At 37.3% G+C, this 24,629-nt stretch overlaps 1 protein-coding gene across 4 annotated transcripts in view; it reads left to right on the forward strand.

The window, feature by feature from the left end:
* STXBP5L (syntaxin binding protein 5L) overlaps nucleotides 1-24,629 on the forward strand; it is a 185,161-nt gene that overhangs the window by 86,474 nt on the left and 74,058 nt on the right. For all 4 annotated transcript variants that reach the window (XM_066572126.1, XM_066572128.1, XM_066572129.1 and 1 more), the window contains exons 5-7: nucleotides 3,351-3,485; nucleotides 14,197-14,260; nucleotides 21,165-21,248. In XM_066572126.1, the coding sequence (XP_066428223.1) occupies nucleotides 3,351-3,485; nucleotides 14,197-14,260; nucleotides 21,165-21,248 (283 nt within the window). The remainder of the gene's footprint in view (nucleotides 1-3,350; nucleotides 3,486-14,196; nucleotides 14,261-21,164; nucleotides 21,249-24,629) is intronic.

The raw sequence follows: 24,629 nt of genomic DNA on the forward strand, positions 1-24,629 counted from the left end.
ACCTTTCATCCCCAATGAAAACTACAGTATGAGACTTCATTGTTTTCTCTTGAAGAAATCATTATGTAATTTCAGTACTTACTGAGATGGAAGATGTTCATTAAAAATCTGAGTCTTGCTTCAAAGCTTCCAAGCCTCAAAGTCAAGTTAATATTTTCTGTAGAAGTGAAAAGACTATAATATATAAAGCAGTTTGAATTTAATTTACATAATGTAAAATAAAATTACTTCAGAGAAGTGCAGAGTTTTAGGAGAATATGAAAATCATATGGGTTTGTTTGGTGAAGCCTAACAATATATTGTATTAAAATGCCTAGTAATCCCTGTGCTCTAATAAGTTTTTTACATACCTGGATTGTCTTTAAGGGAGTGCTATTTTCTTATAAGCTCACATATTGTAAAAGGTTTCATAATGACATTTATGCATTTCATAATGTTAAATAACAGTTTGGGTAAACAATAAAGATTCATAGGGTAGTTTTCATTGTGAAAGAAAGAACATGCAGGATACTTTCTTGTGTGGCTGTCCTATACATTTGGCAGAGCAAAATGATATTATTTAAGAGAAAATAGTTGGGCTTAAGAAAACAGGCATGTCTGTGGTGCTTTTTTTTCCATCCTTTAGCAATACCTAATTCTCTTTTGGTCCTTCATATTGTGCATTCAGGCTTAGTAGTGACTGGTGTCTGGGATTTCAGATAGGCCAGCAAGATATTAAGTCTAGTAACTTATGACCTAACAACTTTTTGGTAGTTACTACATTAGTCTGATTTTTCTCTTGCTATAGGACCTTGTTTTTAAAGCATTATGTTCTTGAAATTTTAAACCTAAGGCAGGCAACGGAGGACATGCAACATCTGGGAATGCACACTCCCACTTTTTCTGTTGGTTGTTGTGGCAGTGTGTCTTAGAAATTATGACATGGAAGCAAATCTCAAAAAGGATGAAAAGCAGCCCAAAGCTGCCTCAAACAGTGTGTGAGGTGATGTTGAAACTTTATTCATAATCAAAATGTTGAATTCATTCTTGCACATGGGAGGTCAAGTTTTCTGCAGTACCCTGTAGTGGCTTGTGCTTGGGTTTAACAAAGGACGGAAAAATAGCTTTATCCTAGGATGACTTGAACCTGCTTAGTCTGATGACACTACTGCAAGAATTTGGAGTAGCAGCATTCAAGTCAAGTAGGGCTCACTTTGGAATTTAGGATTTTTTTGTTAGTGACTAGACAGCTACATTTTCAACACTTTCAAGTCAAAATTATCTCCTCTTCCTGTAATTTAACAGTTTACCACAAACAAGTGTTGGGTGATCTTCAACATGAAGTGATTAAGAGGGTTTATTAGCCAGAGAAGTTTTTTGTGGGACCTAGAAAATCATCCATATGCTTTGCAGTGCAGGAAAGGAGAGTAGAGGTAGCACAGAAATGCAAGAAATGAAACAACAACAACCAAAAAAATGGACTAAACAAGAATTTAACCAGAAGTGAAGGAAATGGTGCACCAGAAGAGAAAACAAAAGAAAGTGTTGTTTAAAGGACAAGGATCAGGAAAGATGTGAACAAAACTTCCCATTTGAAACTATGAAGCCAAAACGGCAAATGGTTCCTGGCACCTGTTATGAGCAGAAGAATAAAGCTCATAGCTTGAGCTCCATCAAGGATTATGTAGGTGGCATATACCTTCTGCATTTGTTTCTGTTGGATCTTTGTTGGTCTGACTGTATCCACAATTTCAGTGTTATGTTGCTGCTTAAAGGCATTTTTAGTTATGCCTTCTAAAATATAGCTCCCATTCTCAAAGCAATTCTCTTGAAAAAGCTGGTGCTCTTTCCACTAAAGGCTCTGGAATTGTTGCCAAACTTAGACAACTGATGGTAAAATTTAGCCCTGTACAGCAGGACAGATCAAAGGCTATCTCATACTTAGGTCTGGCTTTAATCAACAAAACAAGATTTCTGTAAAGGATAAGCCTTATTCCATGATTCCACAATAAGTTTCTCCATAAATTACAAATGTGACGACTCCATATTTCAACTGTATTCAATCCAGTGTGATGCATAAGTACAAAAAAGTAGTTTTCCTCACTTGAATGAATCTAGCATTAAATGTACTGACAGTTTATTAGATACTTGGAAAACTACAGAGCTATGCAAATACTGAGTATAATCTGTTTGGAACCTTTTTGTTTGTTGAGAGTACTTTACAGGGAATCATTACATAAAGTATATTTAATTTGTATAATTATTGATCAATTCCTTAAAGAGTGGCAAATGCTCTATGCAGAGGACTTTACTTGACTGAGAGACCCAAATTACTGAAAGATTGCCAACACCCCCTCGCTCCTTTATAATAAACTCAAAAAATTGCTATACTATAAGAATTAAAATTTTTTAATATGCATGCTTTTAAATATTGTATGTACTTTTGTGGTGGTTGAAGGTGCTAAGGAAAAAAAATTTAGTTTGTATATAAAAGCCAGAAATAGCCTGTTTGTGGAACTGAGTGATAAATATAATAACGTGTTACATACCAAGCAAAATACCTGGTTTTTTGTCAACATTTACAAGTCTGTACCATAAGGTTGGATTAAGTTTCAGTCTCTGTAGGTAGCATGCATTCACTTACATTTTAGTAGCAAATGTTTTCTCATCTCATAGATTTAGTTTTGTTTTAGTGTATGTAATATCTATATAATATAAAAGTAACCTGAACCTACTCATTTGTCATCTGTGGAAACTTTTATGTATTATCATGAGAAATTGTCATGACATCTTTCCAAGCTAATGTAGCACTTTTTCATCACCTTGTAATGAGTGTAGGGTTCAGTGTGTCTGTGGTAGTTCAGTTTTGATACATGCTCTTATCTAAGGCCCTGCTCTTCCAAATGGCAAATAAATGAATGTTTTCTCATGTGAATTATGGTATTATTCTTCTGTTGTGCAAAACATGAATTCCACTGATGTCTACAAAACTCTGTTTGACTGGATAATCTGCTTATTCTGAGAAAGGATATAAGAAAGCCTTCCTTAAGAGTCTTGACTACCATCAAAGTGCAATTTACATACTCATGGAGATAGATAGACTTAATTCAGTGCTCAGGTGATGCTTCTCTTTTGTCCTGGCCTTAATATCAGCAGGCAGGATGGCCCTGTTTTGTTTCATGTTCTCTTTTATCATTTTCCTGGAGATGACCCCCAGAACCTGCACATTCTTCAGAATGCCTTCTGGGCAGGTTTTTCTCAAGTTATAAAATGGAAAGAATAATTCTTTCAGCTGCAGAAGTGTTAAAAATATGGTTAATGTGGTATTCAGTCACTTTTATTTTGTTGTTTTGTGTTTTTTTCTTTTCCAGGATTACTTACTGCCATCTACCTTTCCAGAGTAAATGGCTTTATGTTGGAACAGAGAGAGGAAATACACACATTGTAAATATTGAGTCCTTCATTCTTTCTGGATATGTTATCATGTGGAACAAGGCAATAGAACTGTAAGTGCAGATCTATTTTTTTTTTCCATTTGTATGTGTGGCCATTTTCATAGCATAAATTAAATTTAATTTTAAAGAATTATTTGGTTTTTCAAATATTACCAGATCTTTTGAAACCTTTAATTTCAGTGAATGCATTTGCAGTATTATGTGCTTTTTTACAGGACATTAGGAATCAGATTTATGTTGGAGACCATAATTATATTTCGTGTAAAAGAAAAAAAATTGGTACTGTTTAACTATGAAGTTCCATGAAATACAGAAAGTCTTTAATCACTAAAATTCAGATTTTGCTATTTTTATGAGGAAAGCTTGATCACCATGTCCTCCATCCTGTGAAGAAAATAATGGAGGGTATTTGCCCTAACATTCTACAGAGAATTTTTCTTTATGGAACTGTGGAACTGTAGGCTTCTCATTTAGATGAAAAGGGACAGGAGGAGGTCTCTAGACCAAGCCTCCTGCTCAACACAGTGAGAATTTGAAGGTTAATTCAAACAGATCAAAACCTGATTAAGTGATAGGAAATATAATGAGTGCCTATTAAATGATAATTTTCTAACAAGCTAAGCAAGGTGCCTGTGTTGTGGGTATGAAATGGAAAGAGACATACAAAAATCTGGGATACATTTATGCTTCCTGCAAGGCTTTCCTTCCAAAAGCCTTGACAGAAATGAAAAACTCTTTCTCTGCTGGTCCCTCTGTGAAGTTCCAGCAAAAGGAACTTCTATGGGAAAGCTCAAAGTACTTCTCGCAGTTTCTGAGACATTTGCTTCATGTTGTGAGGGACCTGTAACCTCTGATAGTAAACTGAAATACACTGATCTCAGTGAACCAAGAGAACAGTAGCTAAGAGCGGGGTTACAGGCCTGCAGTGCAAACCCAGTTCTCAAAAATCCCTTCCTTTCTTTTCCCTCTATTATTATTACTAATTACTAATCACTCTGTCCCCCAGGTTGAGCTGATGCTTCATTTTCTTTCTCCCTCTCTGCCCTCACCAAACTTCATAGGCACAGTTGTAAAAATCTAGGTTTACCTTCAAAGGACATAAAACCAAGGATTCAAATAGTAATCAGGATTCAGTCTGCTGGTAAATCTTTCATCCATTTCTCAATTTTGGAATGTTTGGTTGTTCTGCCCCTGTGGGACTGCTTGGCTCTGTTTAGTAGTTTTGGCTGCAAAAAAGTACTGCTGGAAAACATGGTTTCCACCAGAGTATGATAATTTTGATGAGTTATTCAGGTGGAAAGTATCCTATTTTTTTTTCTGTTTCTCACTTTGTTTTGGTGACATTGACATATTGGAGGGCTTTTTAATTCCTCTATTTTAGAATGTCTACATTTACTACATTGAGTAGATAATGTCTTTAAGTTTTTGGGAACAACATGTTTTCATTTTGTGTGCACTTGTAATTTTCTTTCCTCCAGAAATTATGATGTTTCTATTCTATAAGGAAATAGATCCAAAAGTTTTTTATGGACTGGAAGCCTTCCACCAAGTTTCCCTTTCTAATTATTTCAAAATTCTTCTGGATAAATGTTTTAAAATTATTTTAGGGGTCACAACAAACATTTTTCATGAAAGTAGAGTAGAATGATGCCCCTCTTTCTATGTGGAAAATAAGGGTTGCTTTCTAACGAGCTTCACAACTGATTTGTTGACATAGGCTAGATGCTGTGCAATATGCTCCCTATCTAGAACCTTCAAGGAAGCAAGCAGCCCCTCCTAACTATCTTCTTTGTATTTTCTATGCAGGAAAATATCTAGAATTTCAAAATTTTCTCTTTCCATAAGTTGTAAAAGGTAATAACAACAGAATAAACATAGACTTTGTCACCTCAAGTACTTGGAGGTGCTGCATGGTTACCAAAATGGGTTCTTCTTCTAAAATGCAAGTTTGCCATGTACTGTTTTGTTGACAGGTGAGCACAGAGGTATTGCATGAGGTATTCATTCATTACTGCTTCTAGTTCTACCAGTCTTACAAGGATAAATTGATCCATGTAAGCAGTGTGCTTCTCTAAAACTCCATCCTTTCCATCCAATCTTACCATGTACTCCTTGATACGGAGTGGAGGAAGTTGTCCTTGTCAATCTTTTGCAGGTGGACAGGGGATCACATGTATCTCCAGATTAGATTCTCTGTATTAGAGGAAGAGGCTGGTGGGAATAATTGTGATGTTTGCCACAGCAGCCACTTGTATAAATGCTACAGTCCCTCTGAAGTTGAAATTGGGTGACTCAGTAAAGTAATTTGAATGCTCTCTGGTAATAAACTCTGATGTCTGTTCCAGTATTGTTGCTTTCCTGCATGCAAAATGGAATGTAGATTAGCTTTTAGAGGAAATGTTATTACCTTTAAATGTAATTCATGAGGATGAGCTTATGATTGTAGACTTTCCTTTAGAATAATATTGAGAAAAATGTTGGAAAGAACAGTTTTATTTTGGGCCATGGGTATGTTCTGATTTTATTATATTTTTAATCTCCACATTATTTTCATATAATTTTTGCATATTTTTCACATTTTAGTATTATAGAATCATAAAATAATTCATGTTGTAAGGCTTCTCTAGAATTTTCAAGACCAACTTCCTGCTTATAGTAAAATCGGGTTTTTCTGGGGTGTATAAGTTCACAGGGTCTGTTGATATTAGGTGCTTTCAAAGATGAAAATAGGAAAATATATGTATGTAAAATTCAGGAAAATCTTCAGCCTTACCATGAACAATGTAAGGGGCAATGGTGCTTGTAACATTATGTTGACTTCTGAGCCAATGATAACATTTCAGAGTCTGAAGTGAGCTTGAAGATGTTACTATTCTCTATAAAGCTTGGAAGGAAAGGGATTACCTTTGCTGCAATCATATGTCTTTCAAGCTTATTGGCAAGAAAAGACCAGTAAAAGCCATTGCTCTGCTGCTGTATTCAAGTCCTCAGCTTAGATGGAGGGTTTATAAATTGAATTTTAAGTGTGACAAGCTTGTGTATCATCTGCTCTAACAAGTCTGAAGGAGTTCATCCCTCTTCATGCAATTCTCATCCAGTTTCTGAAACTGAAGGTCTACCAACATAACTTCTCTTTCTTTTAATTGTCCCCTCTTACTTTTCACTGATTTGTATCTACTTCTAATCAAATCTCCATGTAACCTTCATTGTCAGAAACAACCAAATAGTTTGAGTCAGTGAGGCCTATCAAATGCCTGCAAGAATTTTTTTGTGACAATGATTCTGTTGCAGTGAAAGACTGAGGTGAAAAGGCTTGGTAGTTTGAAGGCTTGAAGGGGAAACAGGTTTAGATGCAACATTTTTAGACTTTGCAAATGATGCAAGAAATCTGATCATCTTGTCCTGCGCAGCTACTTTTACTTACAAAGTTGGCATTTGGTGCAGAGGGCTTTTTTTTGTGATTTTTTTCTCTACTTTTGTATTTGGAAGATCTCTAGAGCATTATTTTTTTGAGTGATAGTGGTTTTATGCCATATTCAGAAGCATCTAGTGGAGATACATGTCAGAAAGATGATTGCAATATATATTTCATCATAAGTGTCTATTGTCTTCTCTTAGGAGAGAACATTCAGTGAGCTTAAACAGAATCTAGTGTTAATTAGAAATTACGGCCTGAACAGATAATAATGCAAAGGAAACAGATTGTTTTTCTTTTTTTTTTTTTTTTTCTTTCTTTTCTTTTTTAGATTATTTTCAGAGCTGAGTTGTAACCAATTCTGGAAGTAACAGGAAAAATTTCCCTCTTAAATTATCTGCACTGTCTGTGTCTCAGTGGACCTGTCCTTGAACAGAGCTGAGAAAAAACACAAGCATATGGGTACCAATTCTTGTCTCAGCCCTTTCTATCATCTCATGCATCATCAATACTTCAGGCCACACAGAAGCAATCTTCTCAGCTAAGAATGAATAAATCAAAACTTTTTCACTTGTCATTTCTCTGTCATGTATCAGAGCTAGTCCTTTGCCAGAGGGGTTTGAGGCTCATGATACTGTTTGGTTTTCTACTCTCTATTAAGCAAACAGTTTATCTCTTTTCCTTCCAAATGTTTGGAAACAGCTTTGGAAGAGAAAAATAGTCAATGAGCCCAGCATGTCTCCATTTACTCCAACTACAATGAGATCAATTTTCACAGCATGATCATACATTTGGGAAAGTCATCTAGTGTTGGAAAGGAGAAGATCTTTATATGTGTCCTCTGAATTCCAAAAATGAAAAACACGCGTTATAAGCCCCCAGTAAGATTCCAGTGTTTTAACACCCCACTATATGATGAATGAATAACTGAAACTTGCCAAAATTTATGGGATTTGAGGGATCAAAGAATTGGGTAGACTGGAACTATGACAGAGCCATAACTTGGTATCTCCTTTCTTAGCCCTTTGTTTGCCCATCCCCATTTCCTTAAATGGAAATTCAGAGTCGGTAGATCCACAGCAGTAAGGGAAAGTAGTACAAGGAGGAGAAGTAACAGTCTAGAAGAATCTGCTACCCCTTCTGTGTGCAGACCCAAATGAAGAAAGTTATTAATATAAAGAAAGCACAATTTTCAAGGCTTCCTTTTTCTGGACATGTCAGCAAGGATGTCTAAGACTCAGAGTTGCATCTTGAGGTTGAACTGATTCTTGCTTACTCCAGCTCCCAGCTTTGATCCACATCATATGAATAGTGTGTCTAACTTATTGATTCTCTTAAGTTTCTCTGTAGCTCTACCAATGAAAAGAAGGTCTTAAATACCCTGGAGCACTCCACCTTTATGGAAGGCAGAACTGTGGTTGATGTCTGACTACTGACACTGAAGAAGTATTTGTCTATGCACATGTTTTTTCAGCACATTCAGTCAACTTCAACTTCATAACAATGACTAATATGGATGTTTTCTTTCTTTTTCCCCTCTCCTAACTGCTTCTATCATGTTCTAACACCAGATTTTTATCCTTCTCAGAAACATTACAGTACTTCTCCAACTGTGCAGGCTATTTTTTCTTTCAAAAGGAAAATGGTTTTGATTTGACTCTATTTTGTCATAGCGTACTTTTACCTGCTTTAAAGATTATCTTGGTATTTGAGGTTCTTATGACAGTATTTAAGTCACTTAATTTCTTAGAGTGCATAAAACATCCCAGGATGATTGAGGAATACATCATCTGTGTATTTTCCACATTTTGCTGGGTTCAGATTCTACCATTGCTGAAGTCTTCTTTTTGCGCTTGCTAATTTTAGGATAAAATAATCAAATAAAAGCTTCCATCCTTACAAGTCTTTTGAAAACTGTTTTACAATGACTGCTGTCTTAATTTCAGTGCAGTTCTTCTGAGTAAGAGTCATGTCTTACAGCATAACCACTCTCTCATTTCCCCAAATGAATATACACCAAGTAAATTAATACCTGCTGCTGTCAGGAACAACTTTTGATGAAGTGCAAAACAACTCAAAAGTATCAGTATCTTCTTACCAAATGCCTAGTTTTAGTTCTCTACAGCTGTCATGGGAATCTTTGGTTCCATTTTTCAATTCTGCAGTCTGTTTTTTTGTGCTTAAAGGTCAACGAAGACTATGAAATGTTGAAAGTTTTTGTATCATTAGCTCATACTTTTTTCTTGCTCTGTTGAAGTTAGCTTTCATTTCAGAAATTTTTTACTGCAAATCATTGCTGATAGTTTTTAGACTTGACTTTCTTTTTTTTCTTTTTTCTTTCTGCTGAGTATTGACTTGGATTTGTGTTTTATCCTTTTTGTGTCTTTTATTTTCTCAGTCATTCTCAGCTGTACCCTGACTGCTATTTGGAAATGAAAAATGCCCTGGTCAACTATTTCACTTACGCCTTATTTTCACCTGCTGATTCTTCTTTATTTTTCCCTTTCTCAAGGAATAGGATCTAGTTAGTTTTTATGCAGCTCCCCAAGGCCAGCTTGAAGGAATGCCTATACACAAATATCTGTCATCAACAGTAGAGTGCTTTATTCACAATAGCTTCAAATCTAGTTGGTTTTCCAGCACCTCTTCGTCCTTTCCAGGAGCTGTCGGATCTCTGCTTTTGCATTTAGCGTAATTCAATGCAGGTTTTTTCTTTGTAAACAGTTCCACAATGACAATGTCCAACTACCCAACCTTCTTGGCAACTTTACTGTAATAGCAATGAGGGGAAGCAGAACATTTTATGTATATGAAAACAACTTGAGGCAAAATGGAGTTTGTGTGTAGACATTTCCCCATGCAGTATAATTTACTGTATGAAAGCAGTAATTACTGTTATCTGTAGCTGTGATTGTGTTTCATGGGTTCTATAAAATAATGTTATTGATATAATATAGTTAACTAAATAATTGCTTTGTTTAATCCTGCATGTAGTGCAGTCATGATGTCTATCCTCAAGAGAAATTGACTGTACAGCCTAATGCCTTGCTCTCCTTTTACGAGCAGCACTTCCCTAGGGCTCCAAAAGATATTGTTGTTATTTCTATTTATACGTACCTTCCTTGAGGAGACAAGGAGATGCAAGAAGTGAGGCACTGATCTGCCTTTGGCAGATATTTCCTGGTCTTAGTGTGGCACAAAGGACAAGGTTTGGGTTCCTTGCCACAGTCCTGTACCCAGAGGGAGATAACATCACTTCAGGAGAAGCAAACCAGAGAAGATTTACCATGGCTCTCCTTCTGTATTGAGCCATCAGGCAGGCTCAAATCAACGAGCACAAGGTCTTGCAGAACTGAGGAAGTTGCAATGCTTTCCCACACAGCAATACTGTCTTCCTTGCTCCACCTGCACTGGGATTATTTTGTATTGCTTTATCCTCCCACAAACATCTCCCCCAAGATGGGACTGTGCATGTTCATCCAGAACCAAACTTTATGCTTGCTGCATCTTGTGAATATTCCTCATTATGTAGTCCAAAGAGGAATCAGTTTTGATGCAAATACTTTACTTGCTGTGTACAAAAAAAATCAATGTTTCTTGGAGCCCTGGAAAGGCAGTGCAGGAGGACTGCCAGGGAATAGGCTCTACACTCCAAAAGCTTCAGGAACATCTGTTGTCACCTGTGGGTGATCTTATCTGTGATGGCACATTAAATACATACAACTATTTTAAAAGGATCCTTTCTGCTTTCCTGACAGAAGCCATGTTATGACTGCCAAACTTAATAGGCTCTCTACTTACTCTTACCTATGTATAAACAAAGCTGGCCTCTGTTAAGCAATCAAGGAAATTGGAGGTTGGATCCTGGCTGGTTGGGAAACCTCCACCCAGCTGCTCTCTCACTCCCCATCCTCAACAGGACAGGGAAAGAAAATAAGATGGAAAAGTTCATTAATAATGGGAAAATCAGGAAGATCATTTACCAGCTACTGTCAATGGAGAAACCAGACTTGACTTGGAAAAAATTAATTTAATTTATTGTCAGTTAAAATAGAGTAGAATGGTGAGAAACAAAGACAAAAACTAAAGCCCCTTCCCCTGAATCCTTATTTTTCCTAAACCAATGATGTGTGTATGAAAACTAAAGAATGGTTTGTTGAGTCTTTTGATGGAGTGGCATACCTGACAGTCTTAAATGTAATAGAAGTGAAAGAAAAAGGAAGAAGCCAGAGCAAGCCAGGTATTATACAAAACAACTGAATTATTAAAATAACAAGAAGGTAATATGAATACTAAGAGCATACTTACATCAAATATAGAGGAAAAACAATGGGGAAAAATAAAATCTCCTACATTCAGTACACAGACTGCTGTTTTTGGTATCAACTTTGCTGATAGTATATATAAAGCTGTTATTCAACAAAACTAAAGAAGTAACTAGGTGCATAATAATTAAATTACAATATTCCTAAAAGAAACAAAAAGTGCCTAAGAAAAAAAATACCCAAACCCTTCAATATTAATACAGTGCAGTAAATCCAAGGATCCCCCAACTACAATGAATTCAAGAGGGAAATGGAGGAGATTGGAAAATGTATTGTATTAGTGAAGGTTTCCTCTTTCAGCTGAGTTTTTAGCATGGACATTTGAGGCTACACCCTGCAGGAATATGAGATAAAAATAAGACTGGTAGTAAAAGACAGGGGTTTTCTACCATTTACAGAGGAACAACGAGCTTTCCTATACTATGAAAGTATGTTTAGCCTAAAGAGTAGAGGACAGCTCATGTAAGGGTTTGCTTCTACCCAAAGAGAAATTGATGCATTCTTTGGTAAGCAATGTCATATATATCCTTCAAAGAAACTGGTTGCACAGATTTATCTAAACTGTTCCTGACTTTTAAAATTAGTAGGTACAAAGAACTGACTAGATGGAATCAATCTTTACCTTAGAAAGACACTATGCTTTTTTCCTTTCTCCCTCCATTTGTCATGATTTTGCCAATATTCCTGGTCATGTACCAAGACTGGAATGGCCAAGCATCCAACCGTGCATCCTGGTTGGTTCAATGGCCTGGGATAGCTGCCCAACCCATTGTGCTTTGTCAGCCTCCATGTGCTTCTGCTACCATTTTGTTTGTCCCCAGCCTTCTGGGGAAACATATCTGATGTTTGTTTGCCTCTACTCTCTCTTACGTGGTCTGTCTGTGATCTGGCTAAAAAGTGAAAATTCTTAGACTGTGTCTTCTCATCTTGTTCTTTCCACTTGTTCTCACCCTTCCTCCTTTGCCCATCACTGCATAGGCAGCATATACTCCAAACAGACCTAGTTCTTTCCATCAAAATACTCTGACCAGTTCAGACAGGTGAATCTATGTCAGAAACAGCACTTGAAACTGTCCCAAACTGTCACATGTACTCCCTCAGGACAGATGTACAAGGTATGTGTAGGTCTAAGCACTGCTTGCCAAAACCTCATCTCGCCCCCAAATTCCCTGTCACTGCCTACCTACCCTGCCTGCTCCAAGGCCTGGTGTTGTGCAAATGATATTTTTATTTCAGTACGGGTCACTCAGAAACAGAAGCTCAGCCAGAGGGGTCCCCTCTGGTAAGTTGGCTTGTTTAGGAATGACAGCCAGATCTCCTGCTATCTGTATCTCTGTAAAAATGGTTTTGTTCCATGTCTCAGGAGAAATGGGTGCTTGTTGCTGGCACCATCAAAGACAGTCTGTATAGAACATCACTGTATAAACTGTCTGTCCACTGCTTTCCTGCTGATCTCATTTCTGTGATGGGATATGCTGCAAAATGCTCTTGCAGAATCCTTGCTGGTGGAGACCTCATGTAGGAGAATAACATGCTGCATGTTTAGGATGTCTGGAGTAATTTTTCATTGTCCTCAGCTCAGATCTTTGCCTCTCTGCTTTGACTCAGATTTGGTGCATTGACTAAATAGTTAAAATATTTAAAACATAATGTAGGCAAAGTATAGAGGCCAGAGAAGAGTGTGCATGCTTTTAAGAGAGTTGGAGCATACTGTTCTGGGAAGAAGAAGCTTATGAGGCTATGGATCAGTCCACAGTGTCTTAATACTTGAGTTGTCTGAGAATTTTTGTGACCACTCTCAGTCTTGATTAGGAGTCTGACCTATAGAAGAGAGGCCAGGTTTGCTACAGTGCAGTATTCAGCCAAAGGAAGAGGCCATTATTTTAGAAAAATCCTTTGAGTAGTTCAGCTGAAGAAGCTTGTTTTGGTTTGTTTCTGTAATTCTCTTGCAGATTGTTTTAAAACTTGGAGCCTAGGTCATTTTACGGATGCTTTCCAGATAAACTCTTCACTTTATGGGTTCTGCCAATCTCTGCCATATTTTTTTTCCTGATGACATTTGGTGAACCAAGACCAGTCATGCAAGTTCAGATCCTAAGCTGAACTCCAAGGGACATGTACTCTGACCCCAGAATGTAGATGGGAGAAAGGGCCTCCTCTGTGCAGGCATTCAGTGTGGACTGGTGCTTATCTTCTTGCTCTCTATGACTGCCAGGGCCTGAAGGTCAGTTCAGAAAAGATGAAAAATCTCCATCTGTCCAATCAGTTTCCTATGATTTGCATTTTCTGTCAGGTGCTGGACATTAACAACTCAATACTAAGTTGCATATGATGTGGTTGATACGTGTTGCAAAAAGGGAGGGGATGTCAAGGGTAGTAATTAATTTCTCTATAGGTTTACAAAGACTCATAGGATGGGTGTTGTGGCTGAGGAGCCCCACTGAACATGCATTGTGGGTGTAATTGTGTTAGTTGGTCTGAAGATGAGATAAGGCTTTACAGATCAGACAGAGGCAAGTTGCTCCATTTCTGAAACCCTGCTGAAGTAATGCTAAAACACTTCCTGACAGGGCAGTGTAGGTGAGGTTACTGAAACCCTTTCTTTAGTGACATAGGAACTTGGTGAGTCATGCTATGAGTATCTGAAATGAATCCAGTGAAGACTTTGTAAATCTTTGGCAAATTAGCCTTCCAATGGAGCAAGTAAGGAGAGAGGGTCATAAAGAGATGGAATAGAGAACAGAAAAGGCAAAAAAGCTGTAAGAATGAGAGAGGAGGAAAATTACTGTAATAGGAAGAATACTGAGATTTGAAAAAAAATGAAGGAAGGATTCATTAAGAAAAGAATGGCAAAAAGGAAATAGAGGAGAAGGTTAAAAGATACCTATAACTACTCTGTCAGGCTTTTTACAATTATTTTTAAACCATTGAAGGTACATGTTAGCACACCTAGAAGCTGAGGTATCTAGCTCTTCTTACAACAAAAAACATTCAGGGATTTTAATTGATTTTTGTATTGCAGATCCACCAAGACTCACCCTGGCCCAGTTGTACATTTAAGTGACAGCCCAAGAGACGAGGGAAAAGTGAGTACAACCAATGGTATAAAATTTTGCAGCATTTCATAGCCTTTATTTGCCTTGCTACTCTTTCCTTTTGCTTACTCACTGATTTTATCATCTGCTTCCTTTGTATGTTTGCAAGTAATTTTAACTATTTTACTGTTCTTAAGAAAAAAATTATCTTTGTACAAATTTACCGAATAAACATTTGTGATGAAGACAACATACTGTACTTTGAAATGTATGCCAAAGACAATGTACCTTGAAATGTATAGCCATCTAAATGGTTTTGTTTAAAAAAGCTTGACTAAGTAAGGTTGACTTAGAGCTGTATCATGACTTTGGTACTTGAATAAACATGCACTTATGAAGGCATTATAATAAGTTTTTATTAGATAGGAAATCTTTTCTTATAGGAGAATTATCATGATAATAACCCAAGTTTGGAACTTGCTGCTGTTTGCAATTCTCAACTATGTTCACTGTGCACAAGTGGAAACCAAACATACAGTCAGAGCATTAGGGTTGTTACTGATACTACCAGGAGGCACAATCAGAGCTGGCTTTCTTTGTATGGCAGTTTGTCAAAGATGAAATATGATTGACAGAATTCTGATTCTATTACAGCTTTTTTTTTTTTTTTTTTTTTTTTTTTAATGTGTTGCTACTGGTATTTGAGCATTTTGCCTGCGTGGAAAGGGTATTTAATTCTCTCACTGGTTTTGATAATTTTTATGAATTGCATTTCAGTGTGTATTTATAAAGTACTTCCAAATGGTGTATCTGTTTGACAGTGTGCCTCACATAACAGCTAATAGTTGTTAGAAACTGGCAGCAGTTTGAATTTCTGATGCTGCTATGGGGGATATTATGCTGGAATTATGGGTACCTAGAAAAGCACTGATGACTGCTTCTGATTTTCATTTGCATCACTTGTCCTTGGACTTACCCATATTGCAAGGGGAACTACACACAAACAGTGCACTTGTGAACCAGCCCTCCAACAACTTGGTTGGCATCTCTGAGCCTTTCTGGAAGAATCACAATAGGTCAAGCAATTTAGAATACTATCAAATAAAGTAATTAAGCATATTGAAGTGTATTGTTGCAGCCTCAAACAAGAAGCCATCAAGAAATCCAGTTTAATTATCTCTGACAAAATACCTGATGAGAATAAAGGTTTATTGATGAGACATCATTCTCGTTTGCCAGCCACAACAGAAGCTGCTGATGAGCTACCTAAGGCACATAGTGTAGGAAAAAAGGGTACTAAAAAAAATGGTCTTGTCAGTGAAGATTTTTTACAGGAATGCCATGCACTGTGTCCAAACAGAAACCTAAAAATATTTTTCAGCAGAAAGGGAGAAGATGAAAAGGACTCAGGCAAGAGAGTTAAAAGAGAACTGGCTTGGGAATACAAGTGCTTGTTGCTCAGAGGGCACATGGAAGACATCTGGGCACTGATGAAGTACTAGCATTCAAAGAGCAACAGCAAATTCAGACAAATGCCTGTGAAAAACAAACATTGAATATTTATGGGGAGCAGTAGTAGAAAATGTAAGGTATACTAAAACCATCTCAATACAGCTCTTTATATCATTGATAGGTTGAGAGTGGTGTAAAGAATGAATTGGTACTAACAAAATACTTGCAGTTTTACAGAATGTAGAATTGATTGTGTTTACAGGAAGATATCAGTAAAAGGTACACAGGTGTAAGAGAAAATCCGAGCATTAAATCAATAGACAATTCTAAGTTTAAAAAAAGTCAACGGTGGGGAAATAAATTAAACTACATTTTTCAACTTAGTCTCATTAAACTTTAGTTAAGAATGCAGAATAAATCAATCGTTATTCAGAATGAGGAAAAAATGGGGGAAAAAGCAGCTTCTGGGACTTTTACTGTTCAACATGGTCATATATAGCCTAGAAAATAGACTAAGTAGTGATGTCACCTGGTTTGCTGGACTTTAGGGGGCTGGGAAACTCAGCAGTAAAATGGCAGGTTAAATACTGTCTTTTTAAGTATTTCAGTGTAAATGATGGCAAGTGGTACATGTAGGGCAAAATAATTCTGACTTTACATATAAAACAATGGGTGTGAGCTGATGATTCCTGTTTGGTATTAAGAGCTTTGAGTGATGGTTGATAGTTCAATGGAAATGTCAGTCAGCTCAATGCTCAGTAGCGAACAATAAAGAAAATCAAAATTAGGCATTATGCAGAGACGAATAGAAAACAAAGCAAAGCTATTAAAGAAATGCATTGTTGACCTGCCTGCTGATTACTGAGTATAATAGTTGTCCTTCTATGTCTAAAATGAACATAATGCTAAAAGCAATTCAGAGAAGGGACTGGGTTTTCTATATGAGAGACAACTTAGTGAGACAGGAAAATTCACTATGGAAAACACCTGATTGTGATTCCAAGTTTGAAAAAATCACAATTGATATTAAGAGGATGGAAACAGCTCAGAGTCTCTTTCAATACAAAAACTAAAAGGATACCAAATTAAGCTGACAGGTCAGTCAGACAATGAAGTACTTTTTCAAATGTGCAATGGGTAGAACCTATGAAACTTTTTCCAAATGCTATTGTGTGTGCTGAAAATGTACTGATCACAAGGAAGACTAGAAAAGTTAACAGAAAAGAAATCCATGTGAAGGTAACTGATGAAATTTGCTGAATTCTCCTAAAAGGTTCTTAAAGATGAGGTTAAACAGGACCATGTATAGTTGAGGAGATGGTTATACTTGAATGAGAAAATTACTTAGAGAATATGTGTGAATGTTGCAAACACTTCTCTTCTTCCCATATTATTTAGTATTTGCTCTTGGCCATTTCAGTACAAGATACTCTCATAGGTAGACTTTTATCTAATTTAGCAGAGTTATTCTTAGATAAAAGAGCCGTTTGATGATAGTTCCACATATTTTGCTAATCTCCACAGCTCCAAGCTAACCAAAGACCACCAAAATGTATTGGAGGCAGAAGTCAGACTCCACACATCACATCATGATAGGCAGGAGATAGAAGTGTTCTTTGCATATGTTTCAGGAATTTTTTTATAGTGGGTACAAATCAGTCATAATCATTACTCAAAATGCAGAGGTTCTTGTACTTTACAAGACTACTGCTCTACAAGTACTTTGCCAAGAGTCCAGTGGTATAGCCTTCCCTGGGGTATTAAAAAGTTGGTTATAGACCTGGGACAGTTTTGCTGAAGTAAATAAGTATTTCTTCTATGAACGATGAGTGGTTCAGAGTCCTGAAACATAGTCAGACCTTTCAAATTCTAGGACAATCATAAGAGCTCTATTTAAAAGCCAGGGAGATTTGTTCTCTGGCAGTATCTTCACCTTTTTCATTAAGATCCTTTGAATTCCTAAAAGTTCCAGTTCATTTCATGGACTGGTGATGGGGTTCCTTGTGCCAAAAGAGTGAATGCAATTCAGGATGACTTCTGCCATTCAAAACTTCTCCAGAGTGGCTTCCAGGCAAGCTATCTAGGTAAGCTTTGGAGATAAGTCTCTTTTATGAATCTAACAAGCTATGGCTGAAAGACAAACATCAAAGAGAATTTAGGCATTTAATGTGTCACTGAAGAACAATTCGGGGACCAAGTGATTAAGTTCATGAAATAAAAGTGTGTCTGCCAAATCAATTAATAAGTGTACATTAGGGACAGACTGGAGTGCACAGACATTTATAAGTGTCAGATCTGTAGCAAACATGATTTTTCTTGCTGACAAAGGAAAAGACATTAACTGCAATGATCTGCAGTTTCCCAGCAAATGGAAAAAGCTTAATAGGTAAAGGTTTAATGTTATTTACAATTAGCTGGTGGGCTAAACTTCCTATCTCTGAGTCTGAGTTCTGAGATCTAATAATACCTAAAACAGCAAGCCTGTTTGGCAGGCTTGCTTGTTTGGGATTTTTTCTCCAGCTGTTTTGTGTTACCAGGACAAGGAAGGGGCTTGCTGTCATGTACCAGAATGTAATTAGCCGACTGTGAAAAAGAAATTTCCTCCCATCATCAAAAGCATTTGATGAAGAACGATTTAAGTCAAAATGTGAAACAACTCCTCTAAACAAGGAAGATCTTGCCAGGACTTCTCTCTCCAAATTCTGTCCTATGTTCTGCCTTTTTTGTAACCTAATTAAGCATGAGTAATTAAGTGAAGTGCCATGAAAGGCAAGATACATGTTTGGAGTTTTCTCCATCCTCGACTCTTTTTACAGATATTGTTTTTCTTTGTCTAGGTTTTCCTCTCCAACTTCAGTTATGGATGTTTTGCTTTTTACTTCTATTACAGAAATAGAGCTTGTCTTATAGATCTCCCAAGTGATCACTATGACCAAGAGGAGTGGGAATGTTTGAGTTTCTTATGGTTCAGACAGATCAGAATCCAGAGCATCACAAATATCCTGGCAATGAGACTAATCCCATTCACCCAAGCTGGCTTCAGTGCTGTACCACAGTTTTAGTACTAAAGCAGCATGACTACTGTCTGAATAAAAAGAGAGATTCCTGACTATGCAGCAAATCTCTTTGCCTTTCAATTTCTTCCCTGAAATCATACTTTGTAACTTGCAATTCTTTAGTGCAGTTGTGCATTAAGCATTTCAGCAATAGTTCAGGTGAAATGCAGCCTCTGATAAAAGGTATTTAACCTTTTAGAAATTACCTGGAGCATGATATCTTTGCAAAAGAGAGGGATAAAAATCAAAAGGCAAGCCTGCTTCCCCAGGGAAGAAAGGCATATTAAGCAACAGGGCCACATACTAAATGCTTTTCAATTCCTTCCCTTTTCTGAATATATTTGTACAAAAGCTGAGGTGAAAAGAATATTGGTAGATATAAACTGAATGTGACTGGTTTTGTACCCGGCGTAATGCCCAGGTGCAAGTGCTTGTTGTGATGACAGTAAGGAGGGCACGCAGACTCCATAACTTACTAAAATACTATTTATTGGAGTGAATACAAAAAGGAGCAGGGGAAGCCCAAGCTGTGTAGCATGGGATGAACCTCCAATAAGGGCATGGCACCATCCTCTATGAAGAGGCACTTGCCAACATTTTGGTCTTTGGAGATCCCAAAATATTTTTTTTTTTAAAGCGACATATCCATTTCCACTGTCAAGCAAAAGGATGTTCACATGAGACATGCTGCCTTACATTAAGATAAGGGCACAGAGGTACTGCCCTTACCTTTATCAAGTGGGGAGGCCTACAAGGTCCTTTAGAAATAGCAGCTAAGTTTTTACCCTGTGGCCAAGAAATATGTGCAGGCCTGAAAGCCAAGTGCTGTGTGCAGCACAGCACAGCACAGACCTGCACCAAGTCAAGTGACCTGCTATGAGCATCACTAACTCCTGGATGTACAAATAGCTTCCATTTGGGATTGCTATACCAACAGTGCAAGCGTCTGCAGTAAGACCCTCCTTGTTCACTGTGTCAATGGCAGCCCATTATCCCAGAATACCATATGGCATCCTGACACAAGAGCTATCCAGTTAGCTGCATGCTTTCTGATTCTGACACAAAATCCCATAAGGAGCCATCCAGAGCAAAAATGCTAAATATTCTGGAATTTTTCCAGGGCAGTTTGAATTTTTTTCAGGAGAATATTTTTCAGGAGCATAAGTAGTTATTGTTCATATTCAGGTATTAAATATATTAACTATAAATAATTTCCAGATTAGCTAGGAGATTCCACAAAAGGAATACTCTCCTGTCAATGAAAAGAACCATATCCAGTAGAACTGAGAGTATTCCCAGGCTCTTTTGTAGCAGTATTGATGTATCAGTTATACTTGGAAAGAAAGTGATGTTTTGTTTAGCAGCCCAGCCAAATTTCATTTTTAGGACTCATGCAAGCCAAAGTGAGTGATAGTAAAGGTGCTGTTAAGGTTTCTCCAGCTAAGAGATTGTCTTGTCATTATTCTTCACAAATTCTTTATATAGAAACTATAAATCCTTGCCTGCATTTTGTGATATATCTGTTTACAGATGATGAATAACTGCAACTATCTTTGCCAGTTTTATAAAATATTCTATCACAGAAATGTGAGTCTGCCAGTTTAGCCATTTCCAGTCTTCATGTCCAGAACAGGTTCTTAAGAAGACAGATTCTATGGGAAACAGTTTCCAGGACACCTAAATAAGCTAGATGTGATCTTGTCCATAAGATCTGAAATTAATTGTGTTCAAATGAAGAGTAACTCTACAGTACCAGATCAATATTTCACTTCTTCTCAGTGGAGACAAGGAGATATGATTGTGTTCATTCTTATTTTTCTCCTGACTATTGTTTTTCTTCTCTTTCATATTTTCAGAAATCTTTGATGGTATTTCTCTGGTGTGCATGATGATATGAAGTCCCAGTTCTATAAGAAGTAAAAATTGATGTATCAGTTAATTTATTTTAATTATTGGAAAGCAAGCAATTTATTCTCTGCTGTAGGAGTCCTTGAGATTGTTTTAAAGCAATAGTAAACATAAATAAAAGGAATATAAGTAGCTGAATGAAAGTTTAGTCTGGTGATTCTCTTGGTTTGAAGTTATTTAGGTGGTATCTTAGGTGTCAAACATTTTTTTTCTCCAACAAGGGGAGGGAAAGTAAGACATGGTAGGAACATGCTACCATCTTTGGTTTTCAGCAGATATGCAATTGAGAAGACTGTCCAGGTGCATAATCATCCAGGGAAAAAAAAGGTGTATAAAGCCATTTTTCTTTTCCATGTCAGATCTTAAATTGTCAGCAATGTGAAGTAATTTATACTGAAAGATAATTTGAAAGCAAGGTATTATGTGTAGGGCAAATTACAATCTTGGCCATCACTTTGTTATTTCTTTTTATATTATTCCATATTTATATGTACCTTTTGAATCAGAAAATGTAATTGTGGTTTTTTTCCCTCCTCCAGCTGTTGATAGGCTATGAAAATGGGACCATCGTGTTCTGGGACTTGCGATCTAAAAGAGCCGATCTGAGAGCTTATTATGATGAGGTAAGCAATTTCCATTAATTCAGCAAAGCCATTATTCAGCAGTTTGCCATATGTCTTACCAAGCAGATGGATGTTTATCTAAAGGCATTGCTGGTCTGGAAATACTGTTTGTGCTATGCTTTTTGGGCAAATTACTGACAATAGAAATCAAAGTCTGAAATCTCTAGTTCTGATGCTTTAAGCTCTTATGAGTGTACTATGACACAGAATGTCCTCCCCTTGATCCTGACAAGTTCATCAACTTCTCTGTGGGGATACTCAGTTGAACAGAGTCTAGCAATGAGCTGACCTGAGATATAGCTACAATAGGAATTACATAATAATCTCTACTGGGTATATCTAGAACATTCATTATATTGGAAGATGAATTGCCTTGTACAGCAGTTGATATTGCCTAGTATTTAAGATCTGATTAAACAGTTTTCAAAATGATATTGCCATAGTTATCACAAATTGTCTCTTGTCATTTGTAAGCAGCCTGTGTTAACCACAGATGCAGTTCTTTATCAATAATCAAGCTGTTTGAGAAATAGATATATTCCTAGTTATTATGATTTTAGCACTAGCCCTAGGAAAGAATATTCTTTGTTCTGCCAGTCCTCTAAAATCCACCATGGATGAACGTGAATGCAGCTAGGCTAAAGGTAGAAAAGGGCATTTTCTTTAAAGTGATCCTGGCAGTAATTGGTTTCTTGTAGTTCTCTTTCCTTCTTCATCTTGTCACCTTGCTATGTATAAGGAGTGTATACACATTTATTTCCCCTCTAAAAAGCAATCTGAATACATGTGGACCCTGTACTCTTTCAGACCTGCTGTCAGAGGCACATTAAAGCTACTCTGAGCTTCAAGGTTAAGTTTCTGAGCATCAACATAGCTAAATGTTCCAAAGGACATGTTTGAACAGGCCAGCACGTAAGCCTCAAGACATGCCCACTGAATTGTCTCTCAGTGACAGTCTGCTTGTGCAAACACTTGTGAAATTGCACCCCTTCTCTTACTTAAGGCTGAACAACTTCTTCCTTTTAGAGGTCTCCTCAGGAAGGGTGGGGGTGGGGATGTCTGTTCACTCACTGTCCTCTCTTGTACTCAGAATGATCTACATGAAGCAGGATCTTCTTAATGCTGGTTCCCCTTTTTTTTTTTTTTCATTTTGAGACAGAGTGGGTGGATGTTGAAAATTCCTCATACAATTTAGAATTTAGTTGTTCCACATTTTTTCAATATTGTTCTCAGGAACTTTTTTTGCCTTTTAATCAGTCCCATGCTTTCTTCCTCAGTGGTTATTTGCTATATCATTACTCCACTTTGTACAACTTGTTCTAGCTTCTTACATACTGAAATAATGGCAAGATTCTTATTTTGTTTTTAAAAGGATTGTGTGACTAGCCATTTTACTTTATTCCAGACTTTCAGGCTCCATGTTCATAATGTTCCAGACTTGCTAGAATTCCCTCAGGGAAGCCACTACCCCTAGGGAGCCACTAAAAAGGGATATTTTTAAAATCCTGGGTTACATGTGCCACTTGGTATTTTGCAGCAGTCCAAATTATCAAGCCTAAGCCTCATGTTATGGGTTGGCCACCAAAGATCACAGTGCAGAAGTCATTGTTCCTGCTCCCCTTTACCATGCTATCTGAACTGATGGGAGGCCTCTGTGCCCCATGATGTCTGACCAATCTCTCTGGCACTGAGCCAGACAGTTCCAGTTGCAGGCTATCTATCCAGTTGCAGGAATTTATCAGATAAATTCCTGTAAGTGTTCTGTATCTTCATTGAGTACAAAAGTGCCTCTTTGCATGAGTTCTGAATTAAATTAATTCACTCTCACTTTTCTTACTATCATTATGATTTTCATCTTCTCAATGGTGATATGCATGAGATATTGAGGTCCTTCCAATCAATGCTCCTACACATTGCCTTCTATAAAAGGCTTTCCTTCCAAGCTCTTTTATAATTTCCTGCAAAAGTTTATTTCCATCAAGTGGTATAAAAAGACAGCACATAAACAAGACAGATCTTTCAAATGGTTCTCAAGTTGTTACTGATACTTGGCAAATCCAAAATCCAGCCATCTTCCTGTGCAGGCTTTAGAAGTTTGCATCAACCCCCATTCAGAACTGTCTGAAGGAGTTGTCATCTTTCACTGGAACACATCCCAAAATGAAGATGCAGAGTTCTCAGAGGCATATGCCAAATGACAACTCCCTATCTTTGTCTAGCACTGTGCCACTATGGAAGTATCAAACTGGATGTGTCCCTTGCTTTAATGGTCCTGCAGTACTATGAACACAAATAATTTTTAGCATTCAAATAGTAAGATGAGACAAACATTGCTCATTCCAAAATATGGTTAAAAGTTGTACTACAGACCCTCAATGGTGAGGGTTTGTGGTTGGGAAGGAACTGAAATGGTGTTAGGCATGCTTAATTTTAGTACAAGCTGAGTATGAGAGAAGATGGAATGTGTATGCAACCGCTGTGGGTATTGCAGAAGGAGAAACATACCTAATCTGGAGTGAGATGCTTTATGTGCTTACACTCTGTGAACATTCACATGAGCCACCCACCATGAGGAACTCCTGTTCTAAGCAAATAACTGCTCCTTTTGTGTTTGGATGCTAAAGAAGTGGATCTGAATGCTAGACATAATCTAACAGAGAGAAAATTCGGGACTTTTTCAGGATCATCTTTCAGAATTACTTGTGATTTGCAGCTGAGACCTCCAAAAGCATTTCTGTTCTTCTTGCCCATTTTGTGGCAAAGTCTAACAGGTCGGTTTGAGTTGCTGCTATGCCAGCTGGCTATGCCAGGATCATCCCACCTCAACTCTGCTCCATGGGAATTTTATGCTGGCAGGTGGTACCTGGTCACAGAGAGGCAGTTTAACAAGCAGCTCAGTACAGGTTTTAGCTAGTTGGTAGCTTCTGCTCAGACACAGTCAGTGACTGTAACCATGTGAAATGTTTCTAAGTGTGACAACACATCAAAACCAGATTCAAATTTGGCATGATAGCAAGCATGAATGAGGTCATGTCAGAATTAATTTGCATGAGGATAGACATGTCTTCAGTGTAAGTGAAGCAGTGCTCCCCACAGAACTAAGGTTATTCTACCTGAGGGCAACAACACCGGACTCTGCATGAACCATCTTTCTGAGTTGTCTTTTGTTACTGCAGTTATAGTTCAGTTTCTTCTGGTTATTTAAGAGGAATAGTGTACCAACTCCCTCTCAGGAAGGTAGAAGTTTGGGTGATACCCCTTATGTCACCAAAAAATAAATACCTAGAGTTCAATTTTTTTCAGCTCTGTTTTTTGTGTCCTTTCTGACATGACTATTTTAGTAGTTTAGTGTTAATCAAGCATTGATATACAAGGCATGTT

Source organism: Molothrus aeneus, chromosome 2 (genome assembly GCF_037042795.1).
Source record: "Molothrus aeneus isolate 106 chromosome 2, BPBGC_Maene_1.0, whole genome shotgun sequence".
NCBI classification, from domain to species: domain Eukaryota; kingdom Metazoa; phylum Chordata; class Aves; order Passeriformes; family Icteridae; genus Molothrus; species Molothrus aeneus.